The sequence below is a fragment of the Mus pahari genome, chromosome 7, assembly GCF_900095145.1.
Source record: "Mus pahari chromosome 7, PAHARI_EIJ_v1.1, whole genome shotgun sequence".
Lineage (NCBI taxonomy): Eukaryota > Metazoa > Chordata > Mammalia > Rodentia > Muridae > Mus > Mus pahari.
The window spans coordinates 98410700-98422032 of NC_034596.1; the positions used below are offsets into that span (position 1 = coordinate 98410700).

Sequence of the window (11333 nt, forward strand, 5' to 3'; positions counted from 1 at the left end):
AGAGAAAGGAGGTCAGTGGTCAGAGTCTGGTGATGAGGTATTGTTATCTGGGTGTGAAGGAGTGATAAACTGTCCTTAATCTACAGCAGTAAAGAGAGAAGTAGAGGAAGAGTGTGAGAAAGTCTAGTATGAGGGTTAGGCACTGCTGCAGGGAATAGGAAGGATGCTGTGCTGATGATGCTGAGGTCCTGGGCATGGGATAGGAAAGATGCTGTGCTGATGATGCTGAGGTCCTGNGCATGGGATAGGAAAGATGCTGTGCTGATGATGCTGAGGTCCTGAGCATGGGATAGGAAGGATGCTGTGCTGATAATGCTGAGGGCCTGAGCATGGACAGTAAAAGACTTTGGGATGGGCAAGGCAGGGGTGATACAGGCTAAAAGAGTATGCTTGAGAGCACCTTAATAAGCAGCTGCTGTATGAGAGGTTTTAAGCCTTGTACAGAGTGATACAGGGGTAAAGGTAAGGTCCTGAAGTAGGATCTTAATAAGAGTGCTGATGGGAACCCTTTGAAAGAGGAACAGTGTCCTGTGCTTTGGGGTCAATGAGGGAATGTGGAAGAGGATAAGTTAAAGCATTAGTAGGTGTCAGTAGACAAAGAGGCTCTTCAGAGTTTAGGAGAGGAAAAATACTAGAAGGAGCTGGATGAGCGTAAGAAGTGTAAAAGAGGGGCTGGAGAGATGGCTCAGTGGTTAAGAGTACTGACTGCTCTTTCCTAGGTCCTGAGTTCAATTCCCAGCAACCACATGGTGGCTCACAACCATCTCTAATGAGAGCTGATGCCCTCTTCTGGTGTGTCTGAAGACAGCTGCAGTGTACTCATATAAATAAAATAAATCTTTTTTTTTAAGAAGGAGGAGGAAGAGGAGGAGAGGGAGGAGGAGGAGAAGTGTGAAAGGAAAAGTGTGATTTGGCCATGATATTCCTGCACAAGAGAAAGGTTGGGACATGCAGCATAAAGAGAGAAAGACAAATCTCTATTTAGGATACGGCCGTTCCTGGCAGGACAGATATAGATGTGGACAGCTTCTGTCAGCATCAAGCATGTGTTTATTAATACATAAGTTTCCCTAGAGAAACTGGGAGGACAGACAGAGTTGCTCTGTTCTTTCCTGAACGACTTAGACAGTCCAGGACAAATGTTAGCTGCAGCCTTCCTGGAGACAATGAGGGCAGTGCACTCTCCTTTTGCTTCTGACTTCTTCCCCTTTCCACATCGACTCTGAAGCATTTGACAAACAGAAGACATGCCCAGAACAGCAGTGGGCTTGTGTAGAACAGAGGTGGGAATTTTCCCATCAGGAAGGAGTTCAGATAGAGACTACAAATCCATGTTACCAGAAATCACCCAGTCTGTCCATTTCCAGTCTGAGCACAGAGCACAGCTTGTCCATGCCAGCATTTCCTAAGAGGAGGGAGGAGCCCTTGGTGGGGATAAATAGGCATCACTGTTCACTTGGGAGATCAACATGCCAGGCAAGCGGCAACCCTGAACATCACGAGTCAGATATCACAGAGGCTGGCAGCTGGCTGGAATAAGCTCTGCAGGTAATGCCCAGGGACCAAGAAGGAACCTTCCCAGGACTGTACAGTACTGGCTACTGCCTACAACTTATGTTTGTGGGGTGGGGCAAGGTCTTTGGCTGAGATACTGGCTTACAATCAGGGAACATTTCTTGGGCTCATAGAATCTTCTCTCTGGTCAGTTTCTCTTGCTTGTGGTAGATACAGATGCTGTGGTCTCTGCTCGTGGAGAGTAAATGGAGCCTGCTTCTCTGACTCCACAGGGAGGGAAGTTTAGAGAGATGTCTAGCTTGCATGCTGCTGTCATAGCTAGGGTGAGACAGGACTGTTGCAGAGTCACTCTGGTGGAGGTGGCAGCTCTGCCATGCTCACATCACAGAGGAGATGCCTGGGGTGGGGGGTGGGATCCCACTTCCCTCTTAGATACCAGATCCCCTGGCCAAGCAGAGGGGCTTCCCCCTCAACTAGGGAAGCAAAGAAGGCTCAGTCACTGAGCCATGTCTCTTGCTATACAAACTGAGCAACCTCTTTTCCCTGGAAATATTTTTGGCACAAAACACTGTTTAGTGCTTTTCGAAAGAAATGGTTGCATCAGATTGAAAGTAAAATCAGCTAAGTTGCTGAGGTCCCTGGCTCATCTGCAGACATGTCGCAGCCATTTGCACAAGTGTCTAGCGCCAACACTCCTCTGGGCCTTCCAATTCTCTCCTGTCCCCTCCATCTTCCCTCGACTCCATCCTCCTCTCCCTGACCCCCCCTCCTCCTACCTCCATGTTCCTCTTTCTTCCACTTTTCACTCCTTCTTTCTTTCTCCAAACTCCTGCTCTTCCCTTTCTCATCTTCCTCTGTCTCCTGTTCATTTACCATCCACCTTCACCTTTGGACACCTATACAAATGGCCAGAGGTTAAAGGTAGAGTTGCAGGCACTCAAGTATAGTCCATTAGGATGCCTGTGGTCCCCACTCCAGATGGATATAGAGGAGATGGACCCCTAGACATTCCAGACAACCACTTCCAATGCCCACAACAAGCCAGCCACTTACCAATAATGTAACCTGGACCCCTCACCAAGCTACACAGAGAGGTCCACCTATTTGCTTGCTACCACACAGCCCTCCTGACAGCGAGCATGAGATCTGGTCCAGGTGTCAGAAACTGATACTGCTAGTTCTTCTTCCCTCCAGGAAGCCTGCCAAGTCTGAGGCACAAACGACCATGTGGTTCCCTGGCAGGGCAGATAGAACCTTCCCATACTGACCCTACTAATACCTGTTCTCAGAGGTCGCAAGGCTTTGGCACTGCCCTGGATGTCTCCAGTGCTTCTTCTCAGTTGACATCTGCACTCCCAGAAATATGTTCTGGACTCAGGCCATGGTTTTGAGATTTGGTAGACTTATCACCAAAAGGCTAAGATAGACCCTGTGCTAGTTTCTGCTTCAAGGCCACTGAGGTCTGCCTACCAGGAATGACAGGCAGGAACTTGGAGGAAGGGAACCATTGCAAAGGAAGAGGAATCCCTGCCTTCTAATGGGTCCATTGCCATTCGAGAAAGATAGACGATTCTGAGCAGGCAGGGTTTACAGCCACCCCTGCTCCTGTTTGGCTGCTCTTTGACCCTGGCATAGCCCTGTAACTCTCTTGAGCATTTGATTCTCTGTTAGGAAAATCGGCTTCTGCAACAGCACTTCCTCCGTGATAGTAGGGAACACATGGTATCATTCTGTCATCCGAGTGGCCAGAGCACCTCCCGTGGGCAATCATCGAGGCAGGAAGAACAGCAGAGCAGGGCACAATGACAGCCAGGTGGGAGAACTAAGAGATGGTCAGAGCACGGGCTGGTCCTTCCAGACTCAAAGGATATTTTTCTTTCAGACTGCAGAACAGAGAAGATGGCCTTCATTGCAGCTCTGGGGCTCTTGATGGCTGGAATCTGCCCTGCTGTCCTCTGTTTCCCAGATGGCACATTGGGAATGGACACTGCAGTGCAAGAAGACCATCACAATGGGACACAACTGGACCATCTCACATTGGCCTCCATCAACACTGACTTTGCCTTCAGCCTCTACAAGAAGCTGGCTTTGAAGAATCCAGATAAAAATATTGTCTTCTCCCCACTTAGTATCTCAGCTGCCTTGGCCGTCGTGTCCCTGGGAGCAAAGAGCAACACCCTGGAAGAGATTCTAGAAGGTCTCAAGTTCAATCTCACAGAGACCTCTGAAGCAGACATCCACCAGGGCTTTGGACATCTCCTACAGAGGATCAGCCAGCCAAGGGACCAGGTACAGATCAGCACAGGCAGTGCCCTATTTGTTGAAAAGCGCCAGCAGATCCTAGCAGAGTTCAAGGAGAAGGCAAGGGCTCTGTACCAGGCTGAGGCCTTCACAGCTGACTTCCAGCAGCCTCGTGAAGCCAAAAAGCTCATCAATGACTATGTGAGGAAACAGACCCAGGGGATGATCAAGGAGCTGGTCTCAGACCTGGATAAGAGGACATCCATGATGCTGGTGAATTACATCTACTTTAAAGGTGAGCGTGGTCACTGCCTGGGGAGTGGAGGGAAGGAGTCTTGGCTGGGTACCTGTGTCAATAGGATGACAACTGAAAAGGAGGTGCTCTAAGCCTTGTAGGCATAGGTGCTTAGCTTCTTATTACCCAGAGGCCTTACTTTTCTTCTAGGTTTTTTTGGAAATGGTATGGTTCTGGTACATAGTCAACATAAACCTTAATCTGCCCATCTAAGAGGGCTGACCTGGGCTGTGACTTAACCTTAGTTATCAGCAGAATACCATAGCCCACATATCCAGTTCTACCTGCATGTGCAGAAGCCATGGCTACTCCCTACAGAGGCGGATTCCCTCGGGCATTTCAAACATGCTCCTATAGGAAATATTCATCCCTGTTGGAGAGCCTCTGTCTCCAGTAGGGTCCAGGTGAGATGGGGAATTGTTGCCCTAAGGAGGCTGACTGTCCTAAACTTAAGAGAGAAAGTAGCATAGCCCAAGGCTAGTGAAGAGACCTGCTGGCAATTGCTATATAGGACTTCTCCCGTGAGCCCTTTCTGTAACAAGCTAGTCCTTGACACAAAGAAGTGGGGACTCGGTAAAAGACATTAGAAATGGGGACGTGTCAGCCAGGCAGTGTTCTGTGTTTAGTGAATGTCTACTTCATGGAATTTTGCTTTTGTAAGATAACTAGCCACTTAGCATGAAAGGTCAGAATTTCCAAGACACATTCCTGAGCCAGAGATTCCGATAAGATAGATGGAGACTCAGCTATAGATAATGTTATAGGTAATGGTACTGGGGGAAAATCCAGAGATCCCACACCCACAGCATCCTGCCTGATAGAGACAGGGAGCAAATGACAGACCTGAAATTGGTGCCTGACAGAAGTCATGATGGGACCAGACCTTCAACTGGACAAGAGGACAGGGAGGACAGGAAGGATAGGAGGACAGAGGACAGGAGGGCAGGATGGCCCCACAGCTGCTGTGGACAGGGGATGGTGGAAGCAGTGTGACAGCATGAAGGGTTAGACTGTAGAACATGGCTCTCTCAACTCTCCCCAGGACACAGGCTCAAGTGCTGCTTGCTGTGAGGTGAGATGTATATCTAGGCCGTGAGATGCTGAGAGCAAAGAATTGTTTCACTATCAAATCCCTCATGTGCTTTGGTAATTGGGGCACATAGTATGAATCTGGGATAAGCCTGAGCTGAACCTGTGATTTTGGGTGGTGGCCACAGCCCATGTGTGTGATGAGGATTCATTACCCATGTCTTAGCCCACAAGCTGTGAGATTATGGACCAATATATGGAAGAACTCAGTCTGTGCTGTTCTGTTACCTCTGAAACCTGTCCCACAAGCCATTGCCTTCTAGACATGGCTCCCCTGTCTCCAATCTCACCACCTTCACTCTGGTCTCTCTTACACACTGCACCCCAAGTCCCTGACTGTGTCAGGATCTCAATTAGCCAGGATGTAGTTTTGAGGTCCCCCTTCCAAACCCAACTTGGACAATGCTCATAGCTAGCAGCTTGACCTGGGTTTTTCCAGTTCAGCATATGCCACACCAAGGGACACGCTGAGTGACTGAGAATGGATGGATTGCTGTCACAACTCAGAAGCGGTCTTCACTGAGGAGAAGGTAGAGTGTCTCTGCTGCCGTTCAATCTGATGATTTGTTCCTTCTTTAGCCAAATGGGAGGTGCCCTTTGACCCTCTTGACACATTCAAGTCTGAGTTCTATGCGGGCAAGAGGAGGCCCGTGAAGGTGTCCATGATGAGCATGGAGGACCTGACCACACCCTACTTCCGGGATGATGAGCTATCCTGCACTGTGGTGGAGCTGAAGTACACAGGAAATGCCAGCGCCCTGTTCATCCTCCCTGACAAGGGCAAAATGCAGCAGGTGGAAGCCAGCTTGCAACCAGAGACCCTGAGGAAGTGGAAGGACTCTCTGAAGCCCAGGTGACTGTCCCCAGGACCCAGAACTGGCCTGGCTCCCTGTTCTGTCCTCAGTCTAAGGCCCAGTGTCCCTGTACCTCGGAGTCACACTAGTACTCACTGTAATGGTGGACAGTCCCCAGGGACAGGTGGACTTGAGTTGAATTTCCCTCTGCTGATTATGTGTTTTGGGCCCTGAGTTGCTGTCAGTGTTCACAAGATGGGATCAGCTAGAATAAGGACCTGAGGTTTCCTCCCTCTAACAGGCTGTAAGTTACACGGAATCTAGAATGAGTTGGAAGGCAGAGGGAATTGTGATTGACAGGAGATGAGCTCTGAGAATCAGCACTGCCCTGTGGAGCCATCTCATCCCTCAATAGTCATCATTCACCATACATAGAATAAGACTTGAAAACCTATTACGTGCCAAGCTCTGACTTAAATATCTACCCTAAGATATCTGAGACTAAAGCACAAAATTTCAAGAAAACTTGAAGAAAGGCCTTATAGGCTTTCTTGTAATTGAGGAAGAGAGAGAAGGGAGATTAAGATAATCAGTATTTAATAAGTTACAGTGGGAGGTGGTGAGGGGGAGGGGTGTCAGAGGATAAGGACAGTGAGCCTGGTGCTCTGTAAATGCTAAGTGGAAGGGTCACTAGGTGATGTCAGAGGGCCCCATGTCAGGGAAGGGCTGCATTTGTGGATCTAGGAGGAAAGAAACCTCAGTCAAGAAACATCCAGCACCAAGTCAGGATGCCTGTCTACTGTTCACACTCTCAGTCACTGATGGAAAATTATTGTTAGGGAGAGCAAAGTCACATTGTGTAGGCATGGGTGGGAAGAGGAGTTCCCTCTAGTTAGAAGGCTCTCAGCGGCACAGTGGACTGAAGGAGCCACAGAGTCTAGGGACTCTTCCTTTCTCTTCCATTCTCAGGATGATAGATGAGCTACACCTGCCCAAGTTCTCCATCTCCACCGACTACACCCTGGAGGACATCCTTTCAGAGATGGGCATCAGGGAACTCTTCTCCACCCAGGCTGACCTGTCTGGGATCACAGGAGACAAGGATCTGAGAGTCTCTCAGGTAGACAAAGATGCTCTTGGTGGTTCAGCTTGGGTCCTGAATGTGGATGGTGAAGACCGCGTGGGCAGGTGTGAGAAGACCTGTCTTTCTCAGTTTTCCTCGTGCTGGGGAGAGCGTAGAACCCCGATACTCCTGCAGAGTGCAGTACTACATTACCCCCAATCCCTACTTTACTCCCTGGGCATAACCACACCCAGGAACCCATGGTGAGGAAGTGCCTATATTTGGTGTTAGATCACATGGTTACCAACCTGAGCAGGGCTTCCGGTGCCACCCACAATCCACTGCAGGCACAAAGCCCATCCAGCCTCAACTTCTTCCCTCCAGTACTTCTTGACCAGCACACAGAATATTAACAGTAAAAGTAATAACAAGAAATCTATGGCAGTTCTGAGGAAAACCCCAAGAACAGGAAAGAAGGTGCCTTAGACCCCCATACTACATTCCTAGGTGCACAGCCAGGCAGTAACCATTGTCCTCTCCAGTGCCCACTCAGAGCCCTGGGCTCAGATCTGACCCAGAAAGACATGGCATTCTGGGAATGTGAAGCCAGGGGTTGCACATTGCTGTTGCATATCCCAAGGAGGCTGGAGCCGGAGGGATAGGGAGACCTGCACTGGCTGCCAGCACCCTGGCCGTTCCCTCTGATGGAGTTGGGAGGCTGCCTGTGAGGAAACTCCTGCCATTGCCTGCTCCTGTCCTCCTGTTATAGTGATTTGAGGACAGCACAGATTCAGACACTGAGCAGACCCAGGGCCTGCCTCATCTCACACCCTGAGCAGAGACTTGGGAATCCAGGGTTAGAGCCCAGGGAGGAAGCAGGGAAATTCCCCAGCAGATGAGGCCAACACTCACTGCTTGCTCCAGACCCCTCTCCTGCCCTCCCTGGTCTCCACTGAGTGATGTGTCTCTCTCCCCACAGGTGGTGCACAAGGCTATGCTGGATGTGGCTGAGACAGGGACAGAGGCAGCTGCTGCCACAGGAGTCAAACTTGTCCCACTGTCTGGGAAACTGGACCCTCTGACTATATATTTCAATCGGCCTTTCCTGATAATGATCTTTGACACAGAAACTAAAATTGCCCCCTTTATGGCCAAGATATCCAACCCCAAATGAGACTAGAACTCCCCAAGTTTTTGATGCTTCTTCCCGGGAGCCAGGCATTGAGCCTGTCTGTGGGTTTCCGTGGGCATTTTGGCTTCCATGCTCTGCTTGGCCCTGAGGGAAGTCAGTGCTGTGCTCCCAGACTTCTTGGTAGTGCTAGCCCATGTTCCTGAGCCTGAAATTTGTCTTATCCCCTGCCCCTGCTCTCTCCCTGTATCCAGCCAAAAGCCTGGGCCCCATCAAGTAGTCTCAGTTCCAATTTAAGCTCTGCTTATGTCTCCCTTCAGCTTTGCTGTCTTGATGGGACTGTGCAAGTTTACAGGCCAACCCATATGGACCAAGAGGAAAGCTTGCTGCCCTGTGTCTATCTGCAGCATCTGGGACCACTTGGTGCCCAGTCTGCCTCACTCTTTCTCTTCTCCAGGCTCTGGCTCCAGGCATTGCCCCCTGCAGGATCTCCTCACCTTGTCCACATCTGGCACAGAATTAGAGCCCTCACTTCTGCAGCTGCATGGGCCTGTGGGTCAGAGCAGCTCCTTTCCCCTGGCACTCCTACTTAGAGCAAAGAAGCCTTTCTTCTAGTTCCCAGCTGACCAACCTCACACAAATGATGAACTCCACCAACCAGAATAAAGAAGTAGGAGCAAAGGATCAATAAACATATGACTGCATTGAATGTAGCCGTGTTCTCTCAACTCTTGTTGGCAAGGGGTGGGTGGCCTCTAATAACAACAGGCACATAGAGATCGTCACTCACACTCTGTGACTCCTGTGATGGCCCTCTGACCTACATGCTATTATGAGCCACTTGATGGATGAGAAAACTGAGGCACAGAGAAGCTTAGGCATGTCCCCATGACACACAGCTAGACACTATGGTATTCCAAGTTTGCTGTCGCCTCAGACACAGCCAACCTTCACCAAGCTAAGAGTCTGTTCCTGGGGCTTCACAGTGGTGGTGAACAGGTAGATGATAAAACAAGGCTCTGGATGCCTTCAAGAGGGCACCCAAAGGGGTCTGGGACCAGGATGTGAGCTCTGTTCTAAGGTCTAAGCATTTCTGCTCAGATGGAATGGTATCCTGGGATAGAGGCCAAGGTGCTTTCGTGTGGGATGCTGGGTGTCCAAGGAGAACCCTGTGAGCCTGGAAACAGCCAGAGGCCTGCAGACAGAGGGGAAGGTGTCCAGGTTGAGATACATTTGAGTCTCAAGGGACCTAAGAACACACACTGACAGGTGGACCTGTTGTCAACAGAGAATCACACAGAGAGACGGGGGGCAGGGGTGTGGATTCCCTAGCCAGCACTGAGATGCTACACCATTAAGACCTTGGATAGAGATAAGAATGGGGGCTGTCTATTGAAAGCAGCCCAGTGTCCCAACCATTACAATGTGCCTAACTGTCAGTTGAGACCTTGAGCTGACCACCACATGCACTCATGAATATCGACATGATTCAGCTGTATCCCTTCATCCTTTCTGCTCTCAGACCAGGTATCTAAGGAGCCTGGTGCTGAATAGATCTAATGCTGCCTGTGAGCTGAGCTGGGTCTGGAACCTGTGGCCAAAGTCTGAATCCACCTCTCATGAGAGTCTAGAACCTAGATATTAGGGTCTACTTCTCCTCATTCCCTAGGGGCAGAGTGTCCCCCTGTCTCTTGGCCAGCAAATTGCCTTGGTGATGAACCCTCTACAGCACTGTCCTTCTAGGTGATGTGTGGTTGTCACAGCCTAGGAGGGCTAGAATTCCAAGTCTTCCTATGCAGCAGTGGGAATGGAGAACGGCGCAGCATCTTGGGAGAGGTTGATGCTCCAATCGTGCTGTAGGCAGGAACTCAGAGGAACAGAAAGTGAGGACATGGCAGGCACTGCAGCCAGCGTCCACCATGCTTCTTCATAGTCACCAAAGGGCTTGTGACTCAAGTGTCCCCCAACAGATGCATGGACGAGCAGAGCTTGCTCAGTCCACACATTTTACTACATTAGACAAACGAGGGAGGTGCCATTTCCTGCTGCCCTGTGTGAGAGCCTGCCAGCATGCTCACAGGGAAAGAAGCCAGACACAGTAGGGCCTGTGCGATGTGAGCCACAGACATGTGATTTCCATATCAGGAATGATTCGTGAGTATAAAGTGTGTTCTAATGGTTGTGGAGAGCTATGGGGAGGAGGGAGGAGATGACTCACCAATGGGCATGCAATCTGTTGAGCAGTGACTAACATAGCTTGAACAAGACACTGGAAAACGGGCCCAAGCAGGAATGAAATATGAGTTCTCAGGTGAGGGTCTGAGCTTTAAGGATGTAAAAGGGCTGGGCAGCAGAGGAAAGGCCCAGCTGCAGGGGAACTTTGTGAAGTATGGAGTGGGGGACGCCAGGCTCCACCCAGAGTCTGTGGCAGTGGGGAGCAGAGCTCCTCTCTGTCACCCCCAGGCCTGCTGAGGAGGACTTGGCCAGCTGCAGTCCCTCCTTGCCACTTCCCTGGCTTTGTCCTTTCCCAGTGAGGAGAAATAGAAGCACATTTTAATATCCTTTGGAACATTCCACCTTGTGGGGCCAAGGAGGAAATATCTGACAGGGAGTTTAAGGTCAGTAGGGCAACCTAGTGAGGCGCTGCGGCAAAAGAAAAATGTAAGAAGAGGGCTGTTGCACATGTGTGCATGCACACACACATTCCAACACACAGACACACATTACACACCTGCTCAAGGATGACTCAGTGCTAGGGTGCTTTCTATGTGCCAAGCTCTGAGTTCAAATTCCAGTGCTCTCCCCAAAAGGAAAACCCATTTTATGAGGATTGTAGACATGATTAGTGACAGTTTCACTGTGGTCCAGGGTGAACATTTTGGCTTTTCTGTCACTGACAAACAGCTTTTGTTGTTTGAGGAAAGGGCTGTGCATACACACCTAGCCCACCCAGCTCCCTTCATCTGACAGCTGTGCCACACTGTGAGCTCCCAGAACTATATGGTGGAGAAGAGGAAAAAATTCTTGTTTTTTTTTTGTTTGTTTGCTTGTTTGTTTGGATTTTGGGAGCTTTTTGGTTGTTGTTGTTGTTGTTGTTGTTGTTGTTGTTCGAGACATGGTTTCTCTTCATAGCTCTGGCTGTCCTGGAATTCACTCTGTAGACCAGGCTGGCTTCAAAGAGATTCATCTGCCTCTGCCTCTGCCTCT

At 49.8% G+C, this 11333-nt stretch overlaps 1 protein-coding gene across 1 annotated transcript; it reads left to right on the forward strand.

The window, feature by feature from the left end:
- The first annotated feature begins 1469 nt into the window (after positions 1 to 1469).
- Positions 1470 to 8835, forward strand: LOC110324541 (serine protease inhibitor A3N). The gene is made up of 5 exons (XM_021202189.2): positions 1470 to 1548; positions 3398 to 4051; positions 5720 to 5993; positions 6904 to 7054; positions 7977 to 8835. Exons 2-5 carry the CDS (start codon positions 3415 to 3417, stop codon positions 8169 to 8171), a joined length of 1257 nt encoding a protein of 418 aa, XP_021057848.1. The 5' UTR covers positions 1470 to 1548; positions 3398 to 3414; the 3' UTR covers positions 8172 to 8835.
- The last annotated feature ends 2498 nt before the right edge of the window (positions 8836 to 11333 follow it).